Source organism: Peromyscus leucopus, chromosome 2, assembly GCF_004664715.2.
Source record: "Peromyscus leucopus breed LL Stock chromosome 2, UCI_PerLeu_2.1, whole genome shotgun sequence".
In the NCBI taxonomy this organism is placed as follows: Eukaryota; Metazoa; Chordata; class Mammalia; order Rodentia; family Cricetidae; genus Peromyscus; species Peromyscus leucopus.
This window is the reverse complement of record NC_051064.1, coordinates 59,701,885-59,722,361: the sequence shown is the minus strand read 5'-3', so window position 1 is coordinate 59,722,361 and position 20,477 is coordinate 59,701,885. Positions and strand designations below refer to the sequence as shown.

At 43.5% G+C, this 20,477-nt stretch overlaps 1 protein-coding gene and 1 pseudogene across 1 annotated transcript in view; one reads left to right on the top strand and one right to left on the bottom strand.

Moving 5' to 3' along the window:
• The window catches only part of Tmeff1 (transmembrane protein with EGF like and two follistatin like domains 1), an 84,512-nt gene that overhangs the window by 26,415 nt on the left and 37,620 nt on the right, over nt 1-20,477 (bottom strand). Inside the window, exon 6 of the mRNA XM_028882758.2 lies at nt 1,875-2,023. Coding sequence (XP_028738591.1) covers nt 1,875-2,023 — 149 coding nt within the window. The remainder of the gene's footprint in view (nt 1-1,874; nt 2,024-20,477) is intronic.
• LOC114702332 lies at nt 12,159-12,943 on the top strand (annotated as a pseudogene).

Sequence of the window (20,477 nt, the reverse complement as noted above, 5' to 3'; positions counted from 1 at the left end):
AAGAGTGGATGAAAAAAAATGTGGTACATATACACAATGGAGTACTACTCAGCAGAGAAAAACAATGAAAGCATGAAATTTGCAGGCAAATGGATGGAACTAGAAAAAAAATCATCCTGAGTGTGGTAACCCAAACCCAGAAAGACAGTCCTGGTATGTACTCACTCATAAGTGGATTCTGGCTCCTTTTTAAGTGTACACCTACCCTGCTCATGCATACTTTTTTAAACATTCTACTCTTCTAACAGTTAGGCCTGCACTTATCATGTACTAGAATAACACTTGGACATCTACAACACTGTGGGAAAGTTTCCACCACTCTCATCACCAATGGTCCCACCATTGCTGTCTCAGATCTCCAATGAGCCCAGGTAGATCTCTGCACGATGAACAGATTTCATTCAGACTTCAGCTCAAATGTCACCTACTTTAAAAGTCATTCCTGTGTAAACTGAAATAACATACACGCCTTAGAGAACCCCACTCTCCAGGGGACCACTGAGCTCAAGATTTATCTTTTCCTACCACGTTTATCTGAACATGAGATTACAATCAAGATGGGATCTCGGCTATTCTGTCAAACAACATGAAGACCCTTGTCATGTGAACTGCACTGGACTGTGAAGACTAAAGGGGACCGTAAACACCTGCTGAGAGGCGCAGGCTTCTACCTCCAACACCCAGTGAGCGAGGCAATGGGAGGTGCAGTTAGGCATGGATAGAAAATTACTGAGAGGAATAAAATAAAACTTAAGGCTTCACCACTCTGTATCAAAGCTGTATAAATTTCAATTAAAACTCTCCATCTTGCCCATTGCTCTGAACTGGATATTCCAGGAAGGAAATAAAGCATTCAAGCATCCCACCTAAGCTCTAAATGTACTGCATGAAATAAACTAAACTGTATTCCAAGACACAAGCTAAGAGGAATGTCTACCTATGGGATCTCTCTGCCAGGAAATGGCTTCAAGCTTCATCATGCCCCATGACTACCCTACCTGGAAAGCCTCTGAGGATCTGCTAGCTGCTCAAAACAGATATGAGAAGTATGTCACAAACAACTCATTATTAAGACAAAATAATAAACTCAACCTTTACAACCTTGTTTCATTGACTCAAATAAAAGCACATGCCTTTAGTAAGCACCCACACCCCACACCACCCCACCCCACTCCAGAACAAGGGTAAAGGGAGTTGATCAGAGCAAAGCAGGGAAGATCTATAACCCAAGTCCACAAGGATGGGTCTGTCTTGCATGTATTACTAGAACTGATTCACTAACCCATCCCACAGGGTATGAGGACAGAAGCCTGTCACTGTTTCAGTGACTGTTACCATTCATAGTAGGAGAAGAAAACTCATTATATGGTTCATGATTCCTAAATCAGAACAAACAGGAAGAAGGGCAAATGGAATTTTTCCTTTACATTCTGTAACTGTACACTAAAAACTATAACTGCATATAACATGTAGGAAGAGGGGACAAAGGGAACTCTGTGAAAATAAATGTAACTACTGTGCTACAAGGGAAAGTGAGAATATATACAGCAAATGTACAGTTTTACTGTAATTAAAATAGTCTAACTTCTAGCTCTAATTGAATTTGAAAAACTATAAATATATCTCAAACTGATTCAGATATACTCACGTCAAGCAAGAATAAGCTTAGCAACCAACCAAGACACACGGTTTATGTCTGGAGAGGGTAAAAACAAAGGGATGTCTAAACTATAGCAGATGAAACTTAAAAATAGGCAGTAATAAAAAGTCCACGCCTGAAGAATTAGTCATTTCATAAGGCTGAGACACTCCCGAGCCAGAGTACCAACATGCGATGTTCAAGACATGTTCTTGGTGGACAAAAGGGCTTTTACCTGTGCAGTGGCCAAGATGTCTTATGTCGATCTGTTCTTGCTTTATACAAGATGCTTCTCGAACGAAACAGGGATTGTTGTAGGAACTCCCATCGGAAGCACACACGGGGTTAAAACTGTACCCACTGCAGTCTATATTACACACACACCTGTTGAGAAAGACAATAATCACCTGCATTGGACAAAGAAAGGATTCACGGCACAGCGACAGCAAGCAGCGACTCCTGACATTCTCACTGCCTTCTGCAACATGAGGCAGAACAACGCTATGTCCTGATAAATCCCCAGTGAACTAAATGCCCGATTGAAAAATGTCTCTCAGGTATGGATTAGGAGATACTGTTACCTCAGTCAGTAGTCTTTAGGATTTTCATTTTTAGATCAAATGTCAACAACATTAATTTAAAAAAAAAAATAAGACGGCACCAATGGAAAGAGCACAGGAGAGTGTTCTAAACCAAAGGTCACGGTTTGTACCAGCATCGTCCTCAAAGTCTTATTTTACCCACTTGTGTGATAGATGATAATACACCTACACCAAACAGTTGGAACCATTAAAAATATAGTAGATATGAACTATGTCGAAAGTGCTTTCTAGCAACACATCTACCTGGGCAAGTGAGCATTTCCTGTATCCAGATCCACATCCAGAAGCCAGGAACCCAGGCCATGGAACTACTCCCTAGTCCAGTGGAGCCTAACAGTGGGGTGACACACAGTCTCTAGCAAACGTCCCTGCCCTCCTACTGAAAACAAATATGGATAAAGCACTTTGAAACTCCTCAGGCTACGCAGTGGTGGCGCACGCCTTCATCCCAGCACTCCAGACAGACACAGGTGGATCTCTATGAGTTCGAGGCCAGCCTGGACTACAGAGCAAGTTCCAGGACAGCCAGGGCTACACAGAGAAACCCTGTCCTATCTGGGAATAAAACAAAACAACACAACAACAAACTTCCTCTTGGATATAGCCCCCCAAGTGGGAAGGAAAGCCAGCAATATTGGAAACACCAGTGACATGTGAAGACAGACGGAAGTTCTGCCTCTCTAAAGGTGATTCTTCACCTTAAAGGTGTTTACCAAATGGGCAGATCCAGTTATCAGCTCTGGAATTCAACGAACAGGAGACACACTATAATGACCCACCTAAGGGATGGAATCCAGAGATCTCCACAAAGCTGCAAGCGTTGGCATGAGTTTCCATATGCCACAGGAAATGCTTTTTAAACAGGGCTGCCCTGAGTCACGGCACTGAACACTGGGAGAAAGTAAGAGGTTAAGGACTGGGTGGGCCCTGGGCAAGTAACAGAAGCAAATAGGATCTCCTCTAGAGAAGCCCAACCGTATCCTAGGGCTCTGTGATTCTCCTGCAAAAGTGAGAAAAATAGGCACCCCTCCAAACATAAAAATTCATAAAAGAGTAAGAGAAAATAAAAGTACTTTAGAAAAAACAAAGTCTTAAGTGTGTTTCTATTGACTATTGAAAGGATTCTAAATAAAGAAAAAAGGATCCCAAAAGGAAGGCTGAGATGCAAATACAATGAAGAACCAAGGTACAGACATGTGCAAGTAATGCTGAGAAAATGTTGAATATAGAAGATAACAGCAGTGTCTTCCAAAGTCACTTCAACACTAATAGAGAAAAGAATTCAAGATAGGAACAGGGCAGAAAGAAGAAAGGCTATACAAAAAGTACAAGTTGCCAGGCGGTGGTGGCACACGCCTTTAATCCCAGCACTCGGGAGGCAGAGCCAGGCAGATCTCTGTGAGTTCAAGGCCAGCCTGGGCTACCAAGTGAGTTCCAGGAAAGGCGCAAAGCTACACAGAGAAACCCTGTCTCGAAAAAACCAAAAAAAAAAAAAAAAAAAGTACAAGTCAAGGGGGATACACACACACTTAGAGAAAATTCAAGAAGACTAAATTTTGCAACTAAAGAGCAAAGACAGGCTGGATAAAATTACAAACGCAAGCTCTATGCTGCCTCCATGTTAAGGCTCTGGAAAGCACATGCTGCTCTTGCAGAGGACCCTGGTTCAGTTCCCAGTACCCATAGCAGGTGGCTCTCAACCACCTGTCACTCTCCAGGGGGCCTGACACGCTCTCCTGGACCCCACAGGCACCTGCACGCATACATGCACATACCCACACAGTCACCATATACACACGATTAAAGAGAGATGTGTTAAGATGTGATGATATAAAAATTGAGACAAGAAAATGAACAGCGAAGGAGATAACACTTGGTGTGGGTGGAGTTAGCATCACATACAAGAAGACTCAGGACAAAAAGGATCATAATACAGAAGTTAGGAGGTTCCCCTGTAATACTCAAACATTTTATCATCAGGAAGATTGTCTAACATTCTAATAGTCTTAAAATCTACAAAGCAAATATTGACAAGACTACTGTGAAGAATACATAACTCAGTAACTCATAACACAAACATAAAACGCCAGTGAAAATGAAAGCAATCACTCGTGCGCTCTCTCTCTCTGTCACACACACGCACACACACACTGAGATTTGCTTAAAATATTTCCCCAAAAAAAGTTAAGAAGAGAAGAAAAGATGAAACAAACTTAGCCTTTTGAAGATGAGTGACGGGTATATGGAGAAGGGTCCACTTTAATATTTTTTTCCTTTCCTGTGTGTTTGAAGATTCCTTTAATTCCTGATACTCTACAGACCAGATGTGAAAAGTAAAACTAAAGACTAAAAGATTTAGAAGATTAAAGGTTAAAAAAAAAAAAACTGATAAACTTGACTTTGAAATAAAAAAATGGATAATTACAGCCCATATAACCAACAAAAAATTAGTATCCAGAACACATGACTATAAACCAGCTTCTTAAAGGATATATAGTTGATGGGGAGGAGGACAGAAAGAACGAAAATGGAAGAAATATATAAACACAAGATTATAAAGTTGTGCAACCTAACAAGGTTTATTCTTAATAATCACGGAGCTGGGAAGTAAGGCCACAATCACAATATCCAAGTCACAATGACAGTATCAAGAGTAGTTGAGAGCAGGTGCTGGTGAGAGCCTATTGGAATAGCCACCTTGGGACTGCTCATTCCCATGAACAGCTAGACTTGGATTTGTTCAAGAATATCACTATTCAGAGGACTCCCAAGTCTCTTACAGGTGTGCACCAGGAGACGTTAAGTACACAGTGTTTTTCACGAGAAGACTATAAATGACCCAAATGACTGTATGTGATAAAATAGGCCATAAAAGGATGTGGTACTATCAAATTCAACACACAATGAAAATGAATAGACTCCAGCAACATACAATGACCTAAAGGAATCTCAAAAGCACTACTATTACATTCAAAAGGTCAGGGACATATGTGTTATTTCTTGTCAACTTGATACAAGTCTCTGGGTCATTTGGAAAGAAAGAACCTCAGTTGAAAAAATATTTCCACAAACTGGCCTATAGGCGAATCTGTGGAGCACTGTGTTGGTTAACGATTGATGTGGGAGGGTTCAGGGAAAGCCCAGCCAGCTACAGGCAGTACTACCCATGAGCAGGTCTGGGGTGTATAAATGAGCAAGCTAAGCAAGCCACGGGGAGTAAGTCAGTAAGCAGCATTCCTCCATGGTCTTAGCTTCAGTTCATGCCTCGACTTCCCTCAATGATGGGCTGTGATAAGGACATTAAGCTAAATAAACCCTTTCTTCCCCCAGGTACTTTTGGTCATGGTGTTTATCGCAGCAATGGAAAGCAAGTTAAGACAATGCACCCAGCATAATTCCATTACATAAAACTGAAGTTTAAAATACAAATCAAAGGGTAGGAGAGATGTCTCAATGGCTAAGAGCACTGTCTGACCTTCCAGAAAACCTGGATTCTATTCCCAGCACACACATGGTGGTTCACAGCCATCTGTAACTCCAGTCCTGGGGATCTGATGCCCCCATCTGGCCTCTGTAGACACTGCATGTATGTGGTACACAGGCATACATGGCAGCAAAACACCAATACACATAAAATAAAAATTTTAAAGGAAAAAAGTATGGGACTGGACTAGACCCTCTGCATGGCAAGACAACTGTATAGCTTGGTTTGCTGAGGGGCGGGGGCTGGCAGTAGGATCAGAATCCCTCTCTGGTGCATGAGCGGGCTTTTTGGAGCCCTCAACTTATGAGGGGACACCACGTGCAGCCCTGAGGCAGGGGGAAGGGCTTGGACTTGCTTCTACTGGATGTGTCTCCCCATGGGAGGCCTTGCCTTCTTGTCAGGGGGGTGCGGGGGGAGGGTTGGGAGGGTGAGGCTAGGGGGACGGGAGGAGGGAAGAGAGGGATCTTTAACTGGTATGTAAAAATTTTCCTAATAAAAAAAGTAAATAAATCAACAGCAAAGTAATATATATATTTTAAGAGATATGCCACCTAGAATAAAACTATAAAGAAACCAAGGGCACATTTTACACAAAGTGCAGGCTTTTAGGAAAGTGGGGGAGTCAGGGAACCTGCAGTACTAATAAATACTATGGCTTGAATAGAAGTCCCCAAGACTTGTGTGTGAAGCCTTGGTGCCCAGTACAGCAGGATTCAGAGGCAGGACTTTGGGACGTGACTGATCAGGAGGGCTGTTTTCATCAGTGGATTCACCCACTGATGGATTTTTATTTGACAGCATTACTGGGTGGCCGTGGGAGTTAGGAAGCACTAAGGATCCGTACTGCCCCCAGCTCTTCCTGTCTCTCTGCTTCCCATCCACTGTAAGGTGAACTGGGCCCTACCTGCTTGCTACTCGGTTTCCCATAGCAACGGGGCCAAGTGACCATGAACTTCAGCCTCTGAAGGAGTGAGCAAAGCAAAAAGCTTTCTAAGGTTACTTTTCTCCGGTGTTTTACCAGAGGTGAGAACAACACTGTAAAGCTCTATTCCTTAGTTGGGACGGATGATTCACAAAAGCTTGTTTTATTTTTGTGCTACTCCGAGTATATAAGCTTTCTTGAGAGAAAAAGGCAAAATTAAACTCATAAGAACAATATCCACTAACAAGTAAAATAATAACAGTCTCATGCCATTATTTAATTTCTAGAATACAGGAGTTGGGAAAAGAACCAGAGGAGTTGGGAAAAGAACCTAAAAGTTTAGCTGATCAGCAAAGGTTGAGATGAGATGAGAAGAGATACAGAAGAAAAGTATAGAGAACTACCGCCAACTACTACGTGAGAGTGAAAACATTTGCACAAACATTTAGTTCTCACTTTCTCTTCTCTCTCTCTCCTCTCCCCTCCCTCTCCTTCTCTCTCTCTCTCTCTCTCTCTCTCTCTCTCTCTCTCTCACACACACACACACACACACACACACACACACACACACACACACACACAGGGCACTCTAGAAAGCCAGTGAAACACAGGGCTTTAGGAAGCCGTCTACCCCCAATCTTGCATCCAGTGCAGGGTTCCCCACCCCCCCCCCCACCCCCACCCCCGAGATCTGACGCGCTGTCACCCAGCTTGCCGGCGCCCACTTGCAGTGATGGTCAGCTTCCTGTCTTACCAGGCAGCACATTTCACAGTTGACTGGTTTCTCCCCAGAATGGGCCCCAAACCTGCATCCCAGTGTCTCCCACCTTTGACTCACTGACGTGGTTCGATTATGAAGTGTCCCCCACTGGCTCCTGGGTAAACACTGGATTCCCAGATGGTGGCACTATCTTAGATTTGGGGAATTGGGATTAACTTTGGGTGTGTGTGACCTTGCTGCAGGAAGTAGGATACTGGAGGCATGAATATGACGACCATACCTCCTCCTCCTCTCTGCCACTCTCTCTCTCTCTCTCTCTCTCCTGTCTTTCCCTCTCTCTCTCTCACCCCTTCCTGAATACCAGGAAGGGAATACGCTTCTACCCAAGAAAAAAAGGCTAAGCAATCGTGGGCTAAAATCTCTGGGACCATAAGCTATGCAAGCCTTTCCTTCTCTAAATTGCTCTCTGGTGTTTTTGTTATAGCTATACAAAGGCAATGGACAGGATTCAGAGTCCACACATAATAACCTCAAAATATCTTCCAAGAACACCCTCTATATACTCAGAAAATAATCATCATATTATATATAAGTTCTCACTTGTAAACTGGATCTCAAGACTATTCATCACACACCAATGTGATAGCTTTTAATTTGCAACATTTTTATAATAAAGCTTAAAATTTTTAGCCAGGCGGTGGTGGCACACACCTTTAATCCCAGCACTTGGGAGGCAGAGGAAGGCAGATCTCTGTGAGTTCAAGGCCAGCCTGGGCTACAGGAAGGCAGATCTCTGTGAGTTCAAGGCCAACCTGGCTACAGAGTGAGTTCTAGAATAGGCTCCAAAGCTACACAGAGAAACCCTGCCTTGAAAAAAAAAAAATTTTTTTTTAAGGATTGTTCAATGATCACTCATTATTGTAGTATCCAACATCCCATCCCCCACCCAGATTCAATTATCTTATATGATGCCACAAACAAAGCATACATACAGTATAGAAATAATTACCTTAATTATTCTAGCTAATGTAAATAAACACAGGGAAGATGGCATTGATGTTTCTCATGATTATATCTAACTTTGATTCATATCAAGGTTCTTAAACATATACATTTCTGCTTGTAATATCTTCTGGAACCAAGGACTCTAAGGATCTCTATCAAAATTTTAGGTTACCTCAGAATGCTAAAAATAGTTTGGGCTCTGATTCTATCATTCAATCTCTCCTAGACTGACAGTCATAAGTCAGACAAGTATATTACACATTTTTACTAAGTCACCAATAAAACACTGATAAAGATAGAATCACGTAGCCTATCATTAGAAAACTACCTTCAGAGCTTACAGAAAAATCAATCCACCGCTGAATAGCTATGAAAAAAAGCTTCGGGCTCTGGATGAGGGTCAGTTACTAGAGTGCTTGCCTGGCATCCCCAAAGCCCTTGGTTTGAGCCCCAATTCTGCATCAGCTAGAGATGACACACACCTGGAACACCAGCACCAGGACGAAGAGGCAGAAGGACCTACAGCTCAAAGGACATCCTCACCTACACAGAAGGCTGGAGGCAGCCTGAGCTCCATGAGACCCTGTCTCAAAAAGCAGAGGCGTGGGAGCTGGGCCTGCACCTACCATCTGCCCGCCTTCTGACTCATGTGCACCTCGGGCTGGCAAACACCTCTTGCTAAGATTTTTAGATACTGCAATTAAGGCTCTGCACAGCCCTGATACAGGAAATCTTACTGTACCACCACCACCACCACCACCCCGAAAAAAAAGAAAGAAAATAAGGTTAGCTTGAGCCTGACTTGTTCCTGGTAAGCCTATGCTGTTACTAGAAATCTCAATGTGTGCTCGGAAACAAAGTGAATGAAACAGAGGACTTAGAAGAAACCCAATGCTGGAAGTCGCTGGGGCTCAGAGATCATGATGACTCGACCAGAACCAAGCTTTTCCATTAAACAAAGGCCCAAAGGCCTTTCCCACTACTCGGACAAAACCTGGGGCATTAAATTAATTGTGAAACTATTTATCATAAGAAGTGCCCCACCCCATTCCATCCTTTGTTCTTGTTTTCCGTTTCTTCTCCTCCAGGCTTAGCATAAAAAGGGGGGCGGTGTGGAACATCCCCTAAGTAAGATACCTCACTGTTAGCACAAATGCAGACCTGGTCCGCTAACATCACATCCACCACAGCCCATGCTCCCTGTAATTAATTCTTCTATATGAAAATAAGACAAGCTTTTTAACTATTCCCCAAGTTCAAACACTTGTACATGTGTTTACCCTTCAAGGCAAAATAACACTTGAAATGCCTATTGTGGGGGCCAAGGACAGTTGCTGCACACAGACACGTAAAGGAGAAACCAGTGGAAAACAGGAGGTCAAGCCACCAAGAGAACAGATGAAACTAATTCCCAAAAGCAATCCGGCAAAGGTAACGGACTTTCTGGTAAACTCATAATAGAAAAGGAAACTGGGTTAAAGGTAATAAAACGACTGATCCAAAAATGGGGAGCTCTCTCCTTTCCATCTGCCCCCCAGGAATGAGGGAAATTTACAGCAGAAATGAAGGGGGGGGTGAAGAATGGCAGAAGTGAAACAACCCAGGGAAAGGATGAAGCAAATAGTTCCACTAAGCAACAGTTTTCTACCTGCAGGACAGACGGATGGAGAATATGGACAGAGGACAAGAAGGTGAAGAGAAAGGAGAAAATATGAAAACCAAGTGTGTTGGGGGCATACAGCTACAGTAGAAACCTAGACACTATTCACTACCACCCTCGTCATGCATTAAGAATAGTCTTACTAGGAGTGTAACTCAGTAGGTAGAGTTCTTGCCTAGCATGCACAAGGTCCTGGGTTCACTATCCAATACCATATAAAAAGTGCAAACCTCTAATCCCAGCACTAGGGAGGTAGATTCAAAAAGATCAGAAGTTCAAGATCATCCTGAGCTACATAGGGAGTTCAAGACCAGCCTAGGATATGAGTCTATCCCAAGATGGTTAGATACACAGACAGACAGACAGTTCAAAACAAGGGTTGCCAAACTACAGGTCAATGCAGACTGACGCCTTTTTTGTACGTACACAAGCTAATAAAAATTTTCTATATTAGTGTGTGTGTGTATGTGTACGTGTACGTATACTTGTACGTGTGTGTATGTGTATGTGTGTGTGCCCACATGTGCATATTTTATGTGGGTGCCTATAGCGGCCAGAATTGGGTCTCCCCTAGAGCTGAAGTTCCAGGCAGTTGTGAGCCACCAGACATGGGTGCTGGCTGGGAACCAAACTCTGATCCTCAGGAAGAGAAGCAATCGTTCCTAACCACTAAGCCATCTCTCCAGCCTCTAAGAAGGGTTTTTGTATTTTTATTTGTAAAGGGGTAACCATAACAACTCACATGCAGCCTGCAAAGCCTGAAGGACTTACCATCTAGCTCTCTGCAGAAAAGGTATGCCCACGCCTGGTTTACAAGACAAAAATGAGGCAAAACTGAAGGAGCAATAAAATAAAAATGGCAGCAAGTAGAGAGAGCTGAAGACCTGTTCAGAACTGTGAAAAGAAAACGGTTTGCAAAAAGCGACAAGACACTGTGCTAATCTTGTCAGCAACCACTCGACTGAGAAGCGTCATTGTTTATGGTGGGCATGGGGATCGACCAGAACTGCCTGGAACAAATGTCTGGCAGAGACAAGTGCTCCTCGGTGGGATGGAACCACTGCATCTACTTCCAAGAACTATGAACAAACCATTGCTGGTGATTTCTGCAGCATCGAAGGAATGAAATGAAATTAGCATCTTAAGGAAAGGCCAGCTCAGTGAAGCAATGAGCAGGAGAGGAAATATTAAATCACAAAGGCTACAGACACAACTGGCTACAATAGCTACAGATGTTCCCAGATGCCAACAGTGGGGGGGGTGGGGCATGATGCCCAGAGACCAGGAGGTGAAGGCACGAAAAACCACTGTGAGGGAAAACTCTAAGCACGTGTCGACCATTGACTGTATTTACTGTGTTGGTACACGACAGTCACATATTTCATCCTGACAAATACAAACGCCAAAAGGAAACCAAAAAACACTGTAAGAACCATGAAGAGTGTGTGAGATGACATGCTCTCTATGCGTTTGTCACATGAAGTGAATTTTAGAGCATGGACACCGTCCCATGGCCACATTAGGAAAGTCTTTCTACCAAACTGCCTCCCTTTTCTCTCTGATACTCCAGGGGCACTCCTGCCTCGGGGCTTTCTCTCCTCCCACAACACTATTCTAGAGAAATCCCCCTGCTCAGTCCCTAACCTCTATGTCTCTTCTTAAGTCATAAAATAATGGCTGAAAAGGAAATTACTGTTACAAAAAAGTAATTTGGGACTGAGGAGACAGCCCAATGGGTAAGAATACTTGCTACACAAGGATGAGAGCCTGCGTTTGGATATCCAGTACCCATGGGCTGGGTGTATCCTTGAACAGCTGTGATCCTACCACTGGCAGTAGGGGCATTACCAGGGCTTGCTGGCCAGCCAACCTACCCCAAAACAGGGCAAACTCCAGAGTGGAAGACCCTGTCTGAAGAGAATAGAATGGAGAATTATAAAAATAAAAAAAAAACACCCTAATGTCATATTCCAGCCTGCACACACGCTGGTGATCACACTCACTTTCACACACACACACACACACACACACACACACACACACACACACCACACACATACACACCACAAAAGGAGAGGAGGAAGAGAGGAGGAGGGAGGAGGAGGGAGGGAGGGAGGGAGGGAGGGAGGAAAAAGAATATAGGTCACCCAGCACAGTGCATGCCCTATGGAGCCAAGGAGTGCACACAGCTGGCTAAGGGCAAGTCATATTTCAAACAGTTTACTAACAAGGTCCTCAAGGCCCACAATGAAAACCAGGCTCAGCATGGTGTCCCCACTGAAGCTTTGCAAGAAGCTCAAGCAGGAAGCTCAGCAGTATTTGGAGACTCTGGCCAGCACAAGAATCCTCAAGCACAGCTCAGAATCCAGTTGTGGCCAGTGTGAGGAGAACCTCGCACAGGCATCCTACTATCAGACAGGAAAGGAAGTGGCCGACAGGTGATACAGTGAAATAAAGAACTACAACATCCAGCAGCCTGGCTTCACCTCGGGGATGGGACACTTCACAGCCATGGTATGGAAGAATACAAGGAAGACAGGCGTGGGGAAGGCATCTGCAAGTGATGGTCCTCCTTTGCGGTGGCCAGGTACTTCCCAGCAGGGAATGTGGTCAACCAGGGTTTCTTCAAAGAAAATGTGCCACCTCCAAAGAAGTAACTCTCCAAACGTAAAAGAAGGCGGAGACACACACAAAGTGCCTATAGAACAACAAAGAGCCAGCCGAGCGTCTGTCCCCGTGGGCCTGTGTACTCTGGAGCATCTCTTGTGCACACACTCTAGGCAGCTGCGCATGAGCTCATTCCGGTTAAAGGACGGGTATCTGAAGCATTTGTCCAGAGGGTTACCTAGACCACAATTACTTAGATTTGAGTATGATCGATTATGACATCTTTTGGCTTTTAGTTTTTAAGCAGACATTTTTTGTATTTTTCTTACTTCAAATATCCATCCTCGGACTTTGTGTGTTCTGAATATTTGCCATGCTGAGCAGTGAGCTCACGTTACATGATCATCCTGCACTGTAATCTCCTTTGGGTAGACTTTGAAGAGTATTAAACCTCCGTTTAAAATGTGAAAAAAGGAAGAGAAAGAAAGAAAAAGAGAGAAAGACACACACACACACACACACACAACACACACACACACATAAAATAAAAGGCAAAGTTACAACAAAAAAGATCAATAAAATCAAAAGTCAGTTCTCTGAAAAGACTCACGTCAGGAAAACAAGGAAGATGAAAAAAGAAAAGGAAACAGTTGAAGGCTGGAGAGAAGACTCCGCCTTTAAGAAAGCTGTTCTTCCTTAGGGCCAGAGTTTGGTTCCCAGCACCCACATCATGCGGCTCATAACTACTGGAACCCCAGCTCAAGGAATCAACATCCTTCTTGTGCCCCCTGCAGACATACACACAGACACACATATATACATAAACCCCCTTTTCAATCAACCAAAAGGAGTCTGGAACAGGGATTGGGGAAACAGTTGACTTATTAAGAGCGCTTGCGGGTTTGGTTCTTATCACTTGCACTGGGGCTCACAACTACCTTTCACTCCAGTTCCATGGGACCCAACACCCTCTTCTGGCCTTCACAAGCACCTGACAAATGGTGCATAGACATACATGTAGGCAGAACACTAAGGCACATACAAAAATTAAAAATAATAATAATAATTTTAAAAAGGATCTGAAGAGAAGGCACAGTGGTTAAGAGCATCTGCTGCAGAAAACCAGAGCTGGTTCCCAGCACCTACACAGTGGCTCACAGCCACCTGGAACTCCAGGCTTCAGGGAGTCCAAACCCCTCACCTGGCCTCTGCAAGCACCTGCACATACAGACACACAAATACATATACACAAATAAAAAAAAATCTTAAAAAGTAATCAAAAGAAGAGACAGTGGGGCCAGAAAGTGACTGAATAGGTAAAGGTGTGTGATGACAAGTCTGAGGACCCGAGTTCAATCCCCAGGCCCCACAGAGTGAAAAGAACCAACTCCTGAAAGTTGTCCCCTGACCTCCACATATACACAATGTGGTGTGTGTGTGTGTGTGTGTGTGTGTGTGTGTGTGTGTGCACATGCGCGCTCAAAATAAAATCAGTAAAAATGTTTAAAAACAACCCCAAAAGATCCATCATTTAAAAAAAAAATCATAACAACTTGAGAAGTCAGTGAGGACCACACTTACATGATAAAGGTTTTAGAAACAACTTTACGGTTCTAAGTTTGAGGAACAAAGTGAAATTAGTAACTTTTTAAAAACATATCAACTATCAAGTTTGATCCCCCACCCCCAAAAGAGAGAAGTTAACAATACTATAACCATAGGGGGAAAAAAAAAACTAAATTAGTTGTTTACCCAAAAAAGTCTTTTACATACACACACATACATATGGCTGCCACCGTACGGCCAGGTATGGGAGCACACACCAAAGTTCTAGCACTCAAGAGGCTGAGGTAAGACTATAACCTGGAAACCAGCTTGGGTTGCGTAATAAGAGTATTTCAAAATAAGCAAGCGCTCTCTCTCTCTCTCTCCTCCCTCCCTCCGTCTGTCTCTGTCTCTGTCTCTGTCTCTGTCTCTGTCTCTCTCTCTCTCTCTCTCTCTCTCTCTCTCACACACACACACACACACACACACACACACACACACACGACAAAAAAAGGAACTGTTGGAACTGTTGGAATGAAGTCATGTGAAAATCTTGTGAGAAAACTCCAAGAAAACCAACGTCTCGTGGCCTCAGTTTCTTCAAAGCACAGAAGTGCTCTTGGAATATGCTTCTGCGCTCCTCCCAGGTAGAGCAGATAGGCAGGAGCCTCTCTCAGCTGTATTATTCATGTGCCTTTGTGGAAAACCACGTTTGTGCCATGTGCAGCTTGTCCCTGTGATTACATACAGCTTGAACTCATGAAAACTTTAGTCAGGTTACTGTTCTCAACCCTTGGGGTACAGACTGTCTGATGTTCTGATTAAAGTTGGCTACTGCATGAGACTTTAGTCTGCCTCACTTTTAGACCCTACTCTCCCAGGTTCACACCACCAACTAACTAGAGCAGTAAATAAGGAACAAATTATAACACTCTACAATGAGAAACAAGAAAAGGAAGAATCCATGAGTCCCTGTGAAGACAGAAAAATACTTTCCCTTTATATAAAATACTCCTATGATGCACAGGTGTGAAAGATGGCACTCATAAACAAAAATATGATGCCAGAAAACCAGTGAGCACTGGGTGCCTGGTACAAGGTGGGGCATGCCTTATGATCACTGCTACTCAAGAGGTCAAGGCTGGAGGATCAGGAGTTTGAAGCCATCCTGGGCTGTGGGGGGAGATTTTGCTTCATATGGGGGCGGGGAAGAGAGAAGGAAGGAGGAAGGGAGGAAGGGAGGGAGGGAGGGGATCCTGTCAGAGGGTCTAAAGAAATGGCTCAGCAGTTAAGAACACTGGCTGCTCTTTAAGAGGATCCAGGTTAGGTTCCCATCATTTACATGGTGGCTCACAACTGTCTATAACTCTAGTTCCAGGGAATCTGATGCCCTTTTCTGTTCTCCACTGGCATGAGGCACACACGGTACACATACATATATTCGGGCAAACACTTATACACATAAAGTTAAATACATCCCTTTTTTTTTTTTTAATTTTTTAAACTTGAATCCTGTCAGATATCTCAGCTGAAGAGCACTTCAACAATAACTCCAACTTCCTTAATGTCCTAAGAAGCAATGCTGTAAACTCCACAAAGCCAAAACCTGGCTCTTCTTGTTCTGCAAGCTTCACAGCAACATTACTGCCCATTTATTCCATGGTGATTGACACTACAATGCTGGCAATATTTTATTTTATACCCAGGTACACAGGAGTCCCCCAAATAGATGTAATGTAGATATTAGAATGCAATTTCCAAGTGAGGTACAGATGGGCTACAGTGTACCGCAACGACTCTATGAAAGAAAACGAGTGTGTGCATGGATCCGCTTGCACATGCATGAAACACCCCTGGAAGATGAAACAAAAACCAATTACAATGATGGAAGACAATCGAGTGACTGGGAACACGGGAGGGGACGAGATCTTACCCCGAGCAGCCTTTCAAAACTTTTCAATTTTTAACACTGTGAATTTCAAAGGCATAAATGCCTGCATACGTAAGTAAATAAATGACTAAATAAAATGACTTCTATGATTTAGGGCTAAGGTTTTGGTAAATTGAAGCTCCCAGTCTTTAAAATTGGAACAATACCTCCTAGCTCTGCTGACAGAATCAAATAAGATTTTGAAGGGAGCACCCTTTGAAATATTTCAAATGGAATGTATATTTGAAAGGCATCATTGTTACTATCACTCAAACACATCTAACCCTTTTCATTCTTCCAACTCTGCAGAGAAAGTACTATTTCATCTCAATGCAGTTTAGTTAGCAGTTAGGAAAACACTGACTTAAACTAATTCAGTGAGCCGATTTAGATTTAACGAACACCTACCTAATCAGGCCTGCCTCAAGCTCAACACGTTAAATCCTCACAAGCAGCTCTAAGTGAATAACAGATCCAAACCACCGTGTGCTATCAACTTAACAATGAAGGACCACCCTCAGCTCCCAACCTGTGGCAGTTTAAAGGAGAATGGCCCCCATGGACTCATATGTTTGAATGCTTGGTCCCTAGTTGGTGGAACTGTTTGGGAAGGACTAGTAGGTGTGGCCTTGTTGGAGGAGGTGTGTCACTGGGGGTGGGCACTGAGGTTTCAAAAGCCCACACCATTCCCAGTTAGTTCTCTTCTCTCTCTGCCTTGTGGTTGTGTCTCACAATGTGAGCTCTCCAGTGCCACGCCTGCCTGCTGCCAAGCTCCCCACCATAATGGTCAAGGACTAGCCCCTTGAAACTGTAACTCCCAAATAATGCTTTCTTTTATAAGTTGCCTTGGTCACAATGTCTTATCTTAGCAATAACCTAACAGCAAAGTGCCTGGTCCCAGGGACCTCACAACCTGCCAGTGATCCCACACTATAAACATAGTGTTACACAGATGTTGTTCTTCAAGACCAAGGAAGCACTCATACAGACCACGGAAAATGCTTCCAAGAAGAGGTGGTGACAGTCTACCTAATTCACACTACATCTCAATCTAGAAGGAATATGACTTCAAACAGAAAATCAGGTATGGGACTCTGACAAAGAATACCAGGGGCAACAAAGTCAGGCAAAAAAAAGTCTCCAGGGACACTACAAAGGAACATTCAGAAGACAAGAGGCTGTGGAGAGAGGAGGAAGGTCTGTGCCTTAAAGACAAATCTATCAAGAGAAACCTTTTTGGCAACTGTCAGAAGTTATTTCTAGGAAAGAACCTGTCCTCGCTAGCTAGCATACAGATTACACCTCACATAAAATGCCACTGAACAGTATTTATTTTCTATTACCAGCAGAGAAAGAAGTTAACATTATTTTTCTATTATGATCTAAAGGGCAAGCACAGAAGTTCATTAAACTAATTGACTTTTATCAGCTGACCATTCCCTACATGTATACACTGCATTTTTTTTTAAAACAGGCAACCCCTATATTTGGCTCTATGGTTTTTTTGTTTTGTTTTGTTTTAATTTATTATGTATACAGTGTTCTGCCTACATGTGTCCCTGCAGGCCAGAAGAGGGCACCAGATCTCATTATAGATGGTTGTGAGCACCATGTGGTTGCTGGGAATTGAACTCAAGACCTTTGGAAGAGCAGCCAGTGCTCTTAACCACTGAGCCATCTCTCCAGCCCCTATACACTGCATTTTGATCATATTTATCCCCTTGGCCTCTCTCACCCTCCCTCTCACTTCCCTCTGGAGCCCTTGTCTAAGGAAGACGGCTCCACCCCACTTGTGTGTCCTGGATCTCACTCTGTAGCCCAGGCTGGCCTCAAACTCAAACTCACAGAGATCCGCCTGCCTCTGCCTCCCAAGTGCTGGGATTAAAGGTGTACACCACCACCACCCGGCCATGTCTTTTTCTTAATGACCCCCCGAGGTCACTTGCCTGAGCATGGGTGTGGGGTTATTACTGGATAATAGGCAACTTACCAAAGGCTACACCCCTGAAGAAAATCCGCCACTTCTCCCTCTCACCCAGCAGCCATTAACTACCAATAGCTCCTCAGCTAGATGTGGTGGGGGGGGGTTGTGAGCCCCTTAAATTATTTTTAAGTCTATTATTCTGTATTTCCAGAATCAGGCAATGTGAAAATGACAATACTCACTGTCATTTCTGTGTGAAAATAGAGCAGAAAAAAAGAAGGAAATTATGAAAAATACATAAGGCTTTCAGAAAGGAAGGAAATGCCTAGCATCGCTCCCTTTTAGCAAAGGAGAAGATTTCATTGCACCTAGAAGGGAGAGTATTCATTGCCCTGAAATCTACCAAAACAGAAATTGGCAGCTTGCAGAGATGTACAGCAGGTGGATTAGGCTGCTATCAATACTGTCTGCCATACCACACACCTGTACAATTCTCCAAGCAGCTCTCAGATATTTCTATCACGCAAGGGTAAAAAGGAAAGAGCAGATTGCATCAAAGAGGCAGAAGAGCAGAGACCATTTCCATAAAGCACAGCACACAAAGCTCAAAGAGAACTATTCGGGGACTTCTATAGCTCACCTGTATTGGCTTCATGCATGGGGAGTCTACAAATGCCTCAGACCATTCCTGGGCAGGGATTTGGGTCAGGTACATAAAGGCACCAACGGGAAGGAGTCCTATCATTAGTAACCACACTGTTCAGAGAAATGGCTGGTAGATAGCTGTCTTGCAGCAATAACTGAATCTTGGACAAATTAGAAATGCCACTGAGCAAAGGGAGATGGGCAGGGAGTAATACTAAGAACAAGGTTTAGAAATATAATGCTGTAAAGGGCATGCTGATTGCAAGCTTTAAGGTGGAGGCGGCCACCTAAGAAGTCCCTACACTTCTCAGCTGTCACACTGGAGTACTAAAACCTCACTCTCAAGGGAGCTGCTGGTTTTGAAACCTTACCTATATACCTCCAGATATAAATTCAAAAGGTAATTAATGACGAATGCAACTACCACATGCAAAGCTCACAGCACCCCCAGGAGAAACACAGTCTGCCTCAGGAAGAGGGAGAAGTATCTCAGAAGTCGTTCAATTTGGAAAATTTTTATTTTTAAATTAATACTTGTGTGTGTGCTTGTATATGGGTATGTGCATATGAGGGCAGATGCCTACAGATGCCAGAAGAGGGGGTCAGACTTCCCTAGAGCTGGAGTTACAGGTGGCTGTGAACTACCCAACGTGTGTGCCGGGAATTGAACTTGGATCCAGTGCAAGATCAGTAAGTGTTCTTAATTGCTGAGGCTGAGCCATCTCCTGCCCCAGTAATTGAAGTTAGAAATAACTGAAAATAGCCAGCAAGTGAGCAAGAAAGAAGAGACGTGCAATAGAGATCACAGGTGTTGCTAAGAAGAAACAGCACGAGCTCATTTGACATTTAAGTTATTGGTACACTAGATGCTGTTCACACACAGGTATTGTTTCCTGTTTGAGGCAGCCGAGAAGCAAACGTCAGTCAAGTTCATTGACAAGACACACTGGCAGTGCCCATAAGCACCTGGTAAAAGAGAAGAAAGCTTTCTGTTTTGCTTTTTGGGTTGGTTTGGTTGGTTGGTTGGTTAATTGGTTGACTGCTTTTAAGACAAGAGTCTTGCTGTGGAATATTATTTTAAGATGTGTTACATTCGTTTATGCTGTGGAACAATGGGTTTAATGATGCAAAGATGTGTTGCATTTGTTTAACTCTGTGAAGCTGTGTTACCTTGCCTGTCTAAAACACCTGATGGTCTAATAAAGAACTGAACAGCCAAGAGCTAGGCAGAAGAAAGGACAGGTGGGGCTGGCAAGGAGAGAGAATAAATGGAAGAGAAGAGGGGAAGAGTGAGAAAAGGAGGAGAGGAGGACTTTAGGGGCCAGCCACAAAGCCAGCCACAGAGTAAGAAGAAAAGAAAGGTATATAGAATAGAGAAAGGTAAAAGCCCAAAGGCAAAAGGTAGATGGGATAAATTAAGAAAAGCTGGCTAGAAACAAGCCAAGCTAAGCCCAGACATTCATAAGTAAGAATAAGTCTCTGTATTATTTATTTGGGAGCTGGGTAGTTGGCCCCAAAGAGCAAAAAAATAAAATTATAGAATCTCATGTTACCCAGGCTAGCCTCAAATTCACTGTATTCACCCTGAACTTCACATCCTCATGCCTCCATTTCTTGAGTGCTGGGATTGCAGACACATTCCTCCATATTCTGTTTGTGAAGTGCAGGGGACTGAACCCTGGGCTTAGGCAAGCACTCTACCAACTAAGTTATCCAAGACCCAGAAACTGTGTGCATGCGTGTGTGTGTGTGTGTGTGTGTGTGTGTGTGTGTGTGTGTGTGTGTGTACATGT